Raw genomic sequence first — 14463 nt, 5'->3', positions numbered from 1 at the left:
TCTGTCTTTCTCTCTCTCTCTCTCATGTTGCACAGTACGAGTATTTAATCCAAGTTATTTGGTGCGACTATCAAAAACTTGTCACCTTTAAAACAGACATCTGTTTTTAAAAAGATAAATGCGTCTACTTGGGTCATTTATAAGGATGAAAATTTTATGGTGTAATTAAGTTGCAAGCAATTAATCATGTCACCTTAGTGAGCTATACAATTTCTTATTGTTGGATTTCTCTGTGGATTCCTTTCCCCTGACGAATAGAAGATAGTCATGCTACGTTATTGCATGAGTTGATATTTTTTTTTGACATATCTCAGCAAATTGGGAGAGGCAGGGCTGCAGACCATCTTTGGAGGTTATATTTTGTTCCCATTAGGAAGAGCATGATTGTAGGCCATCTTTGGAGGTAATTTATTTTTCTTCACATTGGTTAAGGCATGATTATAAGCCATCTTTAGTCGTATTTTTTTTTCACATGATTGTAGACAATCTTTGGAGGTAATTTATGTTTTTTCACAATTGGAAAGGCATGATTAGATCATCTTTGGAGGTAATTTATTTTCTTCCTTTCTTACTTTTGCTTCCCCCCACCCCGCATCTGCATGTGTTATTCTCTGTTTCACATAAATTAAATTAAATTTATTTTATTTACTTAATCTAATGAAGGTCCTGCCGCCCAGGGGGTGCGTAACTCCTCTTTTTTTGGGGGCGGAGTAAAGTGGGAAAAAAAATTACTGAACGAAGTACAATGCAAACAGGAAAAACCAGCAGCATCCAGAGTCAGCAGACATTGAAGATGTGGAGGAAACTGTAAATCAACAGCAAAATCAATTCAAACCAACCGAGTAATCTGCTATTGAGTTAACTCCTCTTCACTTCTCACAACGGCAAAAATTAAATTTGAAGGAAGAATATGACATGATATGTGCATGAAATGGGTCTAATGCTGTGATCTACTGCAGTGACCATCAAGATCAACTTTATATTTTGCAGAATTTTCTGGGAAAACTGAGGTGGCAGGAGCTTTCATAGATTCAAACACGTCTGCGACCGAGATCTTCTATAGCCTCAACAGGCTGCCGATGGGGCTGGTGCCTGGTGGCTGAGGGTGGTTGGAAGCAAAGGAGGATGAAGCAAATGTACCCGATCACTGCACTGGTGAAGGTTGCTATGGCTATAGCCTTCCATGATTCAACAAAACTACAATGGCCAAGGAGAAGTTTCTCCGGGCTCCTTAGCCATTAATTATGGCATTTTATTCAAGAAAGGAATCTGGAGAATTTGATAGAAGACCTTCATTAAAGCCAAATCTCCTTGCGGGCATCTTCGCATGCCAACGCAATGCGAGGGTGGCAGATGAAGTTGCCTTTGGTCGACATACATTACTAGGATGCAAATTTATGAGCTCCAACCTCCATTCTAGGAAGATTTTTTTTCTCTGTTCCTCTACCAAAAAAACCAGTTTTTGTTGTGATGGGAAAACGGGGGGCAGCACGTGTGTCAAAACGAGTGTATTTTATTATTTTTAAGTTGTGCCTGCTTATATTATCGAGCACTTGGATGGCATTATCTTTCTGGGATTAGATTCTGAATGACATCAGCCCTTGTTCCAACTCACAGTTGAAAAGTGGCAGTTTAGAAGGCGTAGCATTTAATGAATGTGCTTTTTGATTCGACAGAGGTAGTTTGGCTGATTGAACTGTGCTCTAATGGAGATATTACAGTGCTCATATGCCTGGCAAAAATGATAGGGAACAGAGAGACAAGTGCAAGATGAATGAGGGGTGAACGTGAAACCCCTAAAACGCTTCTACAAACTCGTACACCATGAGCAAGAGTTTTTGCCTTCTTGCAGAAATGGACCTCTCTGAAACATTGTATTTCTTAGACATGTCGATATTAGTGCAGTACTGTAAGTATCTAAATATCTTACTAGAGACGTAAAAGATACTATTCGACCACCTCAAATGAGATATCACAACAGAAGCAAGTTCAAGAGGAATCTCTCACTAAGCCTAGACAAAAGAGAGAGAAAAAACATTTTTTTAATATTTCAACCATACAAATTAAGAGCAATAAACCATGGAAGAAATGAAAAAAAAAAAGAGTATCCCCATCCCACGTGTTACCAGAAAATTTCATTTTATTATGCCCTGAAAATTATAGTTCCTACATACAGCATATACTTCAATATGCAAAATACTCGATGCTTCTAGTAATATTTAACTTACAGATTTAAGTACTTAGCCTACCGAAAATTTTCGTATATTTTCAGATTAAGTTGCACTATTACTTGCACGTTTCTATTCTACTTAGAAAGAGACCTTCATTGCTGTCTTCAACCCTCACTATAAAGCTTGCACTGAGAGAGTGCACCCACTTCACATTATATCGCCAGTTGTGTCTGGAGCCAAAATAGTGGAAGAGCACATACTGATCTACTGCACAATCCGTTGCAACTGGTTGAGGCATTAGCAAAGGCAAAGTGCAGTTTTAACTTTCAATACTGTCCCCTGCAGGTGCACCTTCATGCACTCTCCATTTTAAGGTCGGTCATCGAGCGAGCAAGCCCATTTTGATCACTGATCTTGTGGAGCTCAGACTCTAAAGTTTTAACAATCTTTGTTCCCTCAGAGTCTGGTTCAGGCACGTCTACATGGAAGGACCCTTGTTTGAAAGGAACAATGAATTCCTGGTTTAAGGCTTGCTGCTTCATGTAGCTGTAAAGCTGTTGGTGAAACGGATGGTCAAAGGAGAGGCAGTCATCAGCCTCAGCAGAAGAATACCGAGATGAACCAGAACCTTGTCTTCTACAGAAATGGGGAAGGGATGCATAGTCCATTATCTACAACATGCCAATTAATGGAAGTTTGAGTATTTATGATCTAAAATAATATGACATGATGATACAGCAAAATGAAATGAGCAGAAATATGACACACATGTGATCCCATGCAAAAAGCTGGCAGTCTGCTTTTAGCAAGTCGACAAGTTTGGTAAACTTGACTAACCCAAATAGCTTGAAGCCTCCCTGACAGGATTCTCACCATGGAACAGAAAGTGATGCTCAAGAAATAAAAAGTACAAGATCTGTTTGGTTTGTCCCTTTAGAACCTCGACAAGTTTGGTAAATTTGACTAACCCAAATAGCTTGAAGCCTACCTGACAGGATTCTCACCATGGAACGGAAAGTAATGCTCAAGAAAATATTTAACTCATTCCTTCTTAAATTATCATTTACTGTTTATTGCCGATAATCTGTACCATATTTTCAGCTTTTGGTATAGTGGTTGACAATCAAAGAGTCAAGATAACAATTATAACATTTTATGTAGCGAAAACCACAATTAATCAGGTTTCAGTTTTTGAGCAATCATGTGATTTTTGCCCACAAAATATTCTGTTTGTTACATAGTGTCAAACACAAAAGAGAAAAGTTAATATCAGATAATTTAAATTTCTTACCTTCAATAGCTCATCTCTGCCACAACCTTGCAGTACTCGCACTTTCCTTCTTGTCCTTTCTTGCAAAAGAGGCTTGACAACCTGACCGGTAAGCAAAAGGAGGAGGAGGAGAAGAAGAAGAAACACAATTGGAATAGAAAACAGACTAAACTTTTGCTGAAGATTGCAAATAAATATACTGATGTACCAACCCATAGAGAAATAAAAGCATGGAAATTAAAATAATTAGAGAAGCATGAAGACTTCATCCAGAAATTTCAATTCAAAATGCATGGATAGTTACCTTCCAACAAGCCGAAAATATATACGGAGCATTGACTATATAATAAGTCTCTGTCTTCTCTGGATAGTTTAGGTCATCAACAGTAGATATGATGGTTAATAACTGCAATATAAGAAGGGACATTTAAACATTAAGTTTAGCAGTATCAGCATGAACAACATGATTTACATGGAGCATTATTATAATTTAGAGAGCAACTTGTTGACTAGGAATTTCAATAAAAGAAAATTACAATAACATGCAGCATATAAATCCACCAACAGTAAATGAAACATAAATGATAAGAAAAAGTCCTAAGAAAAATTTTATCAGCAGCAAAACTAGGAAGAATTTCAATGCATGGTTGAGAAGATGTTGTGGGACACGGATGGCAATTTGTTTATGTCATAATTCATGCTGGGGTCTCTGCAGAGTAGAAACTCAGAGAGATTTGCAATTCAACTAATATCAACAGAATCTGAAATATAATCCGAATTTCAAATCTTTACTTGCCACCATTTCCTATCAAATAAAAGCGTGATTGCGCAGCTCAATAGGGCTCCTGTGAGTCCAAAAACTAGCTGCCTACGAGCTATCGAGACACTGGGAATGTCTATCGCTATTAGTGGCCCACCAGGTGAAAACTTTGACCTTCCCTCTTAGGCCTTAAAGACAGACCAATTGTAGACATATTATCCAACATCACATGTGAGATCAAAATGACATTTCCGGACTTCTAGGTCCATGACTCATGAAACAGCTGAAATGATAATACTTTCGTTAGCATCTAGAACTTGAACTTTCATAATAGTTATTAGAGAAAATTTATAGTTAACACAAGTCAAAGAATTTCTTTTGGAAAACACATTTATAAATAAAAAATTAGAAAAATTCAGAGCCATACCTTTATTTGGCTCAATGCTGAAAGCTTTAGCCCAGTCATATCTAAGACTTTCAGGCATGTGCCAATATACCGCCCATACTTCTTTGTTGCAGCAGGCTAAAACACAAACAAATAAATTAGAAAAAGAAACTGCAAGCGCTTAAAGTCTGGAGACTATGCAAATGACTACTTACCAAAACTACACGATCACGGTACTCATTAATTTGAATGTGTGACTGCACATAGTAGTGGACCTAAATGACACAAAATAGAAGAGTAACCAAAAACTGGACAAAGGAATCGTAATAAATGTTAAAAGTTTATAAACGTTTGTGGAACACGTTCCGCATACTTCAAAAGAATGCCCAATAACTTTGTTTCAGTTTCTATTGGGCCTAATAACTTTAATTTTGGCCGTTAAGTTTTGAGTTTCACAGTTTCTGCCAAAAAAATAGAAAAGAAAAACAAAGATATAAGAGAAAAATAGAACAAGCCTAGGAATCATATATCACACACATGAACATATTGTCTCATGTGTAATCTCTGGATTTATGGATTCAGTAAGTATGAGAATATGAAAAATCATAAATTTATATTAGAAAAGTGCTAGGCCTACACATGCATGTAGGCCAAAAAGGTCTACTCGCACTATAGTGCCTGACACCCATTGTGGAAACTAGTTCCACCAGTTAGGAGAGGTTTCTAATTTGCTGGGAAGTCAGGAAGAGTTCAATTGCCTCTTTCATATCTTTCCCTTCTCTATCTTCCATCTTCCATCATCTTGGCCCTCTTGTGTGCTAATCGAGTAAATATCTAGACCAGTGAAGGGCAACTTCAGTCTGGGGCCCAATATGCACAGGGAGCCATAGCAGTACTGCTTGTTTCTTTTTTATTTTTCTAAAAAAACTTTTCATAGAAAGAGGTGAAAAGCTCGTCTATTCCTCTTTTTCCAATGCCTCTACTGCAGTAAATAGTTTAACAAAGAGTGATAGAAATACCAGTTGAAACACAGCGAGGACTTGCAGCATGCTTAGGGAGATGACCACAGCTCCACCTCTGAGTTTTCTAGGTTTCCATGACAACAGAAAATCCAAGAGACAAAGATAGTAGCATAGTAGCAAAGTCTAACAAATCACATTCCGGCATCCCTCTTCAAAATTGATCATCTGTCATTGTAACTAATAAATTCCTTTTATTCCGATGCTTCCCATTGAAATGCATCCATTCCTGATTAAGTTAATTGGTTTTAATAATATAGTTCATCCATAGAGTCCTAACACTTCAATAAGTAAATCTCTGATCTCATCAAACTTCTATTTGTTGGATCATTTAAGAGAATGGCTTGATTTAATCACAAACCTTGCAGGGAGTTCAAGGTTCTCTGATGATAAATAGGATATTTAATTTATTTTCTATTTAATTTTGCACCATGTGAATGTGATGACTATTTTGGCAGACACATTTTGAGATGCCTACCTCCAACTTGAGCCAAGTGTTATGTCTAACTCGTTATAAAAAACAGCGATCATAATCCCTCTGTAAGTTTCCATTAATTCCTATAGCATAAATTCAAGCATCTTTAACTTTTGACAATCAAAGTTATGATACTTGTTTCATTAGTTAACTTTTCTGATCTTCCTGCTCAAGCCAAGAGCAAGACTGCCCATCAGAAGACTTGTGCTGATGGCGGTGAAAGAGATGCTCATGCCGTGATCCACCAGAAAAGGAGCTGGGTCAACAAGGAAAGCCAGCAGAACTCCCTATTCTTACTTTTTGCAGTAAATGTCTAATGTGATCCCTTCCTGGACAAAGAAACTTCTCCCAACAAGTGAAACCATTACCACAACCGGTGGCAAGCCTACAGTGTTAGTAGTCTTATCATTCATCTTTCCTTTAAACCCAATGAAAATATTTTAAGAACTATATTACATTCAACTGTTCAACAAAAAATCTCATGATCAAACACCAAATAATGTATGTAACTACAAATGTAAATCATACAAAGATAAAACTACAAATGATTGTGAACTTGATATGGAAACTAACGCTATATCAATTAGCTAATACATAAATAACTTATAATTCGAAAGTATAATAAAGACTACAATCTAAATTCCAAATAACAGTTATGCAAAAATCTAGCAAATCTGAGATTAAATGGTTCTATCCACCATCCAGTGTTCTCAATCTATACAATAAGCCTCTTTTTTTCTCCTCTTTACCCTAAAAAGGTCTCTCAAAGACCCCCAGAAAGCCTTTTATACCTTTAGTTTTTCTTGACTTCTTTTAGCCAAACTCCCAAATTCTTTTAATTTTCTTAAAATTTTCAAAATCTATGTACAATGTGAAGAATGGAGTTAAATTTATCATCCATGATTATACAAAGTTACAAACCCTCTTGTCATGGACCAGTCAAAAGCAAGTGCTTGTAGTAATTGCATGGACAGATGCTTCTTTGAAGGGGAAAATTTTGGTTAGCTTTTGGTGAATTAGTTATAGAGGTTTTGTAGAAATTATGATTTCTCTTCTTTTTTTTTCTTTTTTTTTCTTTTCTTTTTTTTTTTTTTTGCTAAACCGGGTGATCTATACAACACGTGTACGGATACATCCAATAAAATCGGAAAACAAAACATCCCGGAGCTCCCGGGGCAGCTCCCCGTCCCCTGCCCATAAGGTACTACCGGCATGGTTAGCCACATACCTGGCCACCCAATCCGCAGCTCCGTTGGCTTCTCTAAATACATGCTTCGCCTGGACCACCCCTTCGTCCCTCGTCATCAACTAGATATCGCGGATCAAGGGATGGTCGGCAGCACCGGCTCTCAGACCCCCCTGGATCCAACTAATGACCGTAGCCGAGTCACCCTCCGAGATGACTGATCTAGCTGAGAGCACACGCTGAGCGTGTCGAAGACCCGCCCAGGCAGCTCTCAGTTCTGCTCCAGGAACCGTGCAGTCAAATACCTGACAGCCTCCCGCCGCCACTACCCTGGAGGTCGGGTCCCGAATAACAAAACCCGCTCCACCTATCGTGCCACCATCCAGCACTGACCCATCAAAATTGACTTTGAGAAAGCTTGGGGGTGGGGGCTCCCAGGTGAAAAACACCTAAATTAATTTGGCTATTGATGAAAAATTAAAAGGACATGCATATCAGCGCACATATCATGCCCAGAAAAGGAGTGATGTGTTGTCAGATCTTACATATATTGATTGTAGTCCAGATAGCCTGACCCTCCATATCAGTGTCCGGCACCAATACCCATAATGGTACCATGCATCAATCTTAAGGCACTCATATCTATCTAATCAAATTTGTTGTCAATGAAAAAAAAACAAATGATAAAACAGATTATGAAGGAAGTTCTTATTTATAGTGAAGCTCCTTTTCACTGCCATGTAGAAGCATATATAAGAGGCTTAAAGAATGGAGAATGGAACGGTGCAATCAATTTAGGAAGGTATATAATAAATCTACATTTCTTATTGGCATATTTATCTTCACCATCTAACATATGACATTTCCTTATATATTTTCACCTAATAGTCCTGGCAAATTTCTATTCCATCATATAGATTTGTTTTATATTTTCTGACATTAAAAAAAATAAAATGCTAAATAGGCAGCATTTCATGCATAAAAAACCATTTTCTACTGCTGTTGTTTCCATCTTTCTACTAGTAACTGGCAACAAAATGTTCAAAGGATAATAAATGACAAACCATAGCACAAAAAACCATATAGAACAATTCATATAAGCATTTCCTTGGGCAACCGGCAAGAGCATTTGCCATGATGATTAACCTTATGAAGTATGTGCACAGTGAATATTTGGACTAAGAGTATCTCAAAAGTCTTGATAATGCGGTTGGCTAGGTATGGCAGAAGAAACAATACTGGTAACAATAGGAGGTGCAATAGAAAAATACAGCTCAAGATCAATACACCTAAAAGAGTACCTTCCCATCATTTAACATACATACATACATGCAGTACTTTCATACTAATAATACCAAACAAGGCAATGGTACAGCAACCATGTCAGTAACCATGCATAAATAATGTGTCAATAAAAACAATGACACAAGAACAATGACAAAACTACAGCATATTAAAGAACAGCAATTTGCTTGAGACATCTCTGTCATGACCTAGCATGGTTTTCTTCATATTATGTAGTCATAAGGAAACTAGTGAACAACAAAACCAAAACATTATAATGCTTACAGATGCTTTATCAAATGTGCTGAGTCCAACACCAATTGCAAAGACTGGATGGCCCTGTCAAAAAGTAAGCAGAAGTATATAAAAATTCTAAAGACATTTTAGTGAAATTATATTTTACTTTTTTAATATTATGATTCAAGGTTCACCATCTCGGTACCAGACCCTGTATTAGTATCATCCTATTACAATATAGGTACGCGGCACTGTACGAGATAGTAAGATGTACTGAATGTCGGTACAGTATGAGACTACATACCAGTTCAATACCAACACGGTACAGAATGCCCGGCATGGTACGGTACCATCCGGTACGGTAAACTTTGTTATAATATCTGTTTATAGAAAATAGATATGATGCCAGCAGAATAGGCATGATCAGCTAATTTTAACCAAACATATCTATTTATTTTGTCATCGACTTATTAGGAAAAAAAACCGATTTCAGTTTGGCATAATTATTTTATAAATTATGTTGTACGGAGGGAGGATCAAGCAGAAAGCATGATTTATAAAGAACCCAATTTCCAAAATAGTTTACGAGTTCCACTCTAGAGTGCATCATCATGATCAAAGAAAGAGCAAATGTACCAAAATATGACTCCCCCCCCCGACCCCCCAAGAAAATAATAAATAGTTGCAAATCCCAGATCTCTATAAACAGCATAGGCATTCCATGTGCATGTTGAATTTCAACTCAAGTAGAAAGTTCACTGTGAAGCATGACCCTATGGAGGTTTGCATATATAAGGCTATCGAAGTAGCAAAAAATAATGATTTGATTTTCATAACAGGAAAAACATATAGGAACAAAGTCAGTGTTAAGTATAAAATGGATAGTGTTACCTCCTTCGAGTATCCGGACAATCCTATGAGCTGTGAATCACGTACTGCTCTATATAAATCTGTTGGAATTATAGGTTTCTGCATTAAGACAGGGTCCATTTAGAAATGAGATTCTCATAATCAAAAAATTTGACAATTAGATACCCAAAGGAAAACTAGCCTCATATTAACTGAAAGCCATTGGAGAATTTTTTTTAGTTGTAGAATATGACATGGGTGAGCATGTGAACTCCTGCATTTGCATCACAATAATTCTGGAATCTATGAGAAACTATAACTAGCATGCAGGTTGGCATATCATAATTGGTTCATTTCAATTGTAGAATTGACAGGCAATGAAGCTTAGAATATTACAACTGCCAAATATTGCAAATTGTGAATGGACATAAAGCTCTCCTTAAAAAAAACTTTATTTAATCAATATTTTATAGATGTTAGGCTTAGATATGCCAAAGAGATGATTTATACAAAAAAATTAATGTCAACTACAAAGGATTTTACATTAAGAAAAACTCACAGACAAAATGTTGTCAATCCCATTTTGAATCCTCCAATTCAAAGAATCCACCAGCTGCAACAGATATAAGCATCTTAAGTAAAAGAAATAAATGACATATAGTTTCTAAAACAAGAAAATAAATAAAGGCAGCTGAAATGCAATCTTACCATTTTATAAGCTTTAGTAACATGCCCCTCTCTCGCCTTGAGAAAGCGTACCAAAGTTTCATTTGTATATCCTTGGTGCACATTCTGCAAATGAAGCAAAGAATGTAAGGAGTCATGCCTTCATCTAATCAATTTGTATAGCCTTTTTTTATTAATCAACAAGGGACGCTCATATGACCAAAACAGCAAGCAGAGCCCAAAATTCCCTTGCAGTCCAGAACAATACCCAACTGGCCCAGAGTCTCAGAGCAGACAACTCTCATATCAAGCATTTGGAGGAAACGCTCCATAAGAAAGTAGCTACACATAAAGAACCATGATAAATCAAACATCCAGCAGCAAGACAAATCATTGACTTTGTCTACAGCGACTGATCAACATCTCTTCCATGGCCACCAACCATGGATAGAAGTATATGAGAAGTATTATGCCTCTGGACTTTAACACACGTTCAAACATAACTCCAGAAGACCCTGCGAACCAAAGTTGCACAAGACTGTACTAAGTGCTTCCCATCCTTAAGACAAAAGCCAATCTCCCATTGCCTTTTTCTTCCATCCATCTCTTTCAATATTCCTGTAAATTGGACCACTGAAAACTGTCAGATCATTCTTAAATTCCATAAGCGGCAAACTTCATGTGCCCACAAGACCATCCCACAGAGCTCAATTTCGCTTCCTGAAGCGAATAACCAAAAATATTCAAATTCATTTTAACAAACAGTCTGGCATATCCTTTCCAAACCCCATGTCAGGCGTCCATATGAGTGATCAGATAATATTTTCGTGGAATCTAGATATAAATTAGTTATATTGACAACTGCCAATCTACACTACTAGTGATGCTTCTTCTCCCCATGCTATCTGCTTGCTCAAACCTCACAATTTTTCACCTTTTGAGCATCTAGTATGTACTTCACTACCTCTCAATATCTTGTAAATTTTGTTAGCATAAATTGTATTATATACGGCAAGACCTGTTTCCTAGTAAACCAATATCTAGACATGCATGTTCTCTACAATTACTTGGGAATATACTGAAAATATGGTCCGAGAAATCTTTCCGAATTTCACAGCACTATTATTCATTCCTTGTGTATGAAGAGGCCAACGAACCATGGATTATTTTTTTCATGAAAAACTATAACAAACTTCAAGTTATAAACTTAGCTTATGAACTGAACTGCTGTTCATATATGCTCATATTTCTCAACAATGCAAAAACTTTGCTTACGAACTAATACATCAATTTTAACACCATTATAGAATTGAAATTATAATGAAGCCTGCCAAAAACAAGAGAAGGTGTTAGTGGATGTTACCAAATTTGCAGCTAGTAAGGTTACCCTGCCCATCTTCCTATGAAATGATACAAAAGTAAAGACTACTAAAATAGAAACCCCATGCTCTGCATCCTCATTATCTTAGACATGATTAACAATGTCGCTCGGTATATTGAATAGCTTAGTAAAATCCAGAACAATGTTTTCGTCTTGGCCGCAATCTAGGTCTATATACATATTGGAAACTCTCCAATACAAAACCTTGGCCCCTACAACCCAGTTAATAGAATAAAATTCTGAGGTGCTGGCTTGTACAGTATAAACATATTGGCCTCTATATTTCAGACAAATTTTTACTTCTTTAAATAAGTTTTTCAATTAATAGATTTCAAAATAGTTGCTAAAGTTGCCAGTATTGGCCAAGATCTCCAGAAGTCTCAGATATCTTCATTTTTTTAACATTTTCCATCTTATTTGTGATAAACCGACATCTTAGTTCATCTTAATCTCAATCATCCACCTAGATGACTGATATCTTGGCTTTTAAAAACCTTAATCCAGAACCATCCCTTGGTGATACAAATTTGTAAGTTTAAGCTTGGCCAAAAGGCAACTACCTTTTCATATAAAGAATGGCCATGATATATCGGAAGTGAAACAGTATGATACTGTAATCATGGATTGATCCAAAAAGAATACGACCGAGAAGCAGCATTTTCTTAAGTCGTCAAGTTCAATTGTATAACAGTCTGAAGCAAACAAGGAAACTCTATTGTAATGCAATTTTTCAAGAAAGATATCATGCAGAAATCCAGCAGAATGATGAAAAAGCAACTGAACTCCAAAGGCTTGTTTGTCGCATAACAAATTTGGCAGCCAATACCGCCAACATACCAGATGCTGCATTGACCGAGGAAAAAAATTAAAATCTTTCATTTAGTTCAAATCAGAAGCCCATCATTCCCCATTCCGACTTCAATAACTCTGGAACACTTTCTGTTCGAGATCTCACCAAAATACAACTTTTCCCCCTCAAAACCATGATAACTGGGAACAGCCACCATACCTCACGCAAGCAAACCCTACTTCCAAAATCGTGCCACCAAGTTGTGCATCGGATCATGCATGAACCAAATCTTAGCAGAAAATAGAAAGACATAACTAATAAAAATCCAATTCAACCTAAAACACTATACGAAGGACTACGGTCTACCAAGTCCATCTACTCTCCTATCGCTAACTAGATCAGGAAACAGGCATCAAATCCGAGCAATACTAACGACCAAAACTTAAAAATATTCGACCGGGAGTCAGGATCCGAATACGTCTTCTCAACCAAAAAACATAATCAAAATCCAAACATTAACCCAACATGGACAGAAAGAAAAGACCAGATCGATCAAACAGATGAAAACAGCACAAAGAACAACCGGATCTACAAAGCCACAAAGATCCCAACCTGAAATGTGATCTTCAACGGCTCGTCCACTGCAAGAATTCAACCAAGAAACGATCAATATCTCCAAGAAGATCAGAATCCATCAGAACTCAAAAAGAACTAAAATAAACCCAAAGAGACGCGAAATTGGGAAGAGAGAGGGCAGACCTTGGTCCATGAGCGCGGCGAGCTGCTCGATCGCGTCCTGGGAAGCCATTCCCATTCTCCAATCCGGAGGAGAAACGAGAGCTAGATCCGCCACCAAGGCTAGGATTAGGGTTAGGGGTGAGCAGAAGAGCGGGGGGAAGAAGGGGACGGGCAAGAAAGGCCAGGGCCGCCGAGGAGTCTCCGTCCTTCCCCTTTCTCAGTGTCCAGCTGCTCTCCTTCCATCTTTACGAGTTACATGGAGGAATAAATATAGAAACTTAATTAACTAACGTGAATTAAAATTGTAAATAAAAAAAGGATAAAGTATTTGATTAATTACTGTCCGAATATTTTATTTGGTGGATCGACAACTATAAAACTTGCCTCCCGCATTATCCACGCCGGCAGGGAATTCTAGTTCTTGCGTGGGGCCCGGAGAATTTATACGTGGCAGGAAATGAGGAGCTGTCTGTGGTGTTGGGTGTTGCAGGGGCACACGGCAGGTGACTCAAGGGATCGTTGGTTCGCAGAAAAAAAAAAAAATCCGTAGTCAACGAAAAAGTAACGAGACACACCTTATTTGGTTAGAATTTTTAAATAAAAAAATAATAAAATTATGTTGTCATGAAAATATTATTTTCACATTTAATAAAAAAAATATGATCAAAATGACAAAGTGATTTTTCTGTGAGTTATAAATCATTCTTTTTTTATTTTTATCAAAAAAAATAAAATTAAAAAATATTAAAAATCTAATTTTTATTAAGGGAATTATACATAACTTAAAAAAAAAAAAAGGGTTGGTTAACCAAACATAAATACTTTAAAAAAAATTTGTCATTTTTTCATTACCACCCAAATATGCCAAAAACTTAGGGGATAATTAATTCGAAGAACTTAAGGGGGACGATTTTTTAGTTTGCCCCCTCTTAGATATAAGATTTGTGAAGAGATCCTTGAGAGGGACTGTTAAAAAGTTCGCTGGGCAGTTAACTTGCTATCATTCCCCCTAGCCAATGCCAAGCCACTGTTTGCAGCGGTAGCGTAAAGTTGCGATTACAGTTTGTTATCATTTCGCTGTTTTAACAAATTTGGATTTACAACTGGTGCACTCAACGTAAACCAACCAATTGCTTTTATGCATATATGTATATATGTATGAATCAATTAGATGTCATACTGAGTCAAGCATGCCATTTAGTTTATTGGTCGAGTTGGATAAGAGTTAACCCTTCAATATGATTGGCATGGT

General features: G+C 37.1%; 1 protein-coding gene and 1 long non-coding RNA gene across 4 annotated transcripts; one reads left to right on the top strand and one right to left on the bottom strand.

Annotated features, from left to right (window-relative positions):
- Positions 1–292: 292 nt before the first annotated feature.
- Positions 293–888, top strand: LOC149751665 (uncharacterized). 2 transcript variants are annotated; one of them, XR_016397845.1, is made up of 3 exons: positions 293–403; positions 483–547; positions 756–888. It is a non-coding gene; the product is annotated as an uncharacterized LOC149751665 (long non-coding RNA). The 2 variants fall into 2 exon arrangements; XR_016397844.1 differs by having other exon boundaries at positions 664–799.
- A 1234-nt stretch (positions 889–2122) lies between these two features.
- LOC103702384 (Sec14p-like phosphatidylinositol transfer family protein) lies at positions 2123–13467 on the bottom strand. Of its 2 annotated transcripts, XM_008784801.6 has the most exons (11): positions 13233–13467; positions 13086–13114; positions 10345–10428; positions 10196–10249; positions 9679–9756; positions 8836–8889; positions 4802–4861; positions 4629–4724; positions 3746–3847; positions 3463–3543; positions 2123–2842 (listed from the first exon to the last, which is right to left on the bottom strand). In XM_008784801.6, the coding sequence occupies exons 1-11, from the start codon at positions 13285–13287 to the stop codon at positions 2525–2527; spliced, it is 1011 nt and encodes a 336-aa protein (XP_008783023.3). In that variant the 5' UTR covers positions 13288–13467; the 3' UTR covers positions 2123–2524. The 2 variants fall into 2 exon arrangements, with proteins under 2 accessions (XP_008783023.3, XP_088563736.1); XM_088707610.2 differs by lacking the exons at positions 13086–13114; positions 13233–13467 and adding an exon at positions 10571–10695.
- Positions 13468–14463: the final 996 nt, after the last annotated feature.

The sequence above is a fragment of the Phoenix dactylifera genome, chromosome 11, assembly GCF_051530095.1.
Source record: "Phoenix dactylifera cultivar Ajwa chromosome 11, Ajwa_hap1_PhDact_Kaust_v1.1, whole genome shotgun sequence".
In the NCBI taxonomy this organism is placed as follows: Eukaryota; Viridiplantae; Streptophyta; class Magnoliopsida; order Arecales; family Arecaceae; genus Phoenix; species Phoenix dactylifera.
Note: the sequence above shows the minus strand (reverse complement) of the source record. Positions and strands in the feature narration are given on the sequence as shown.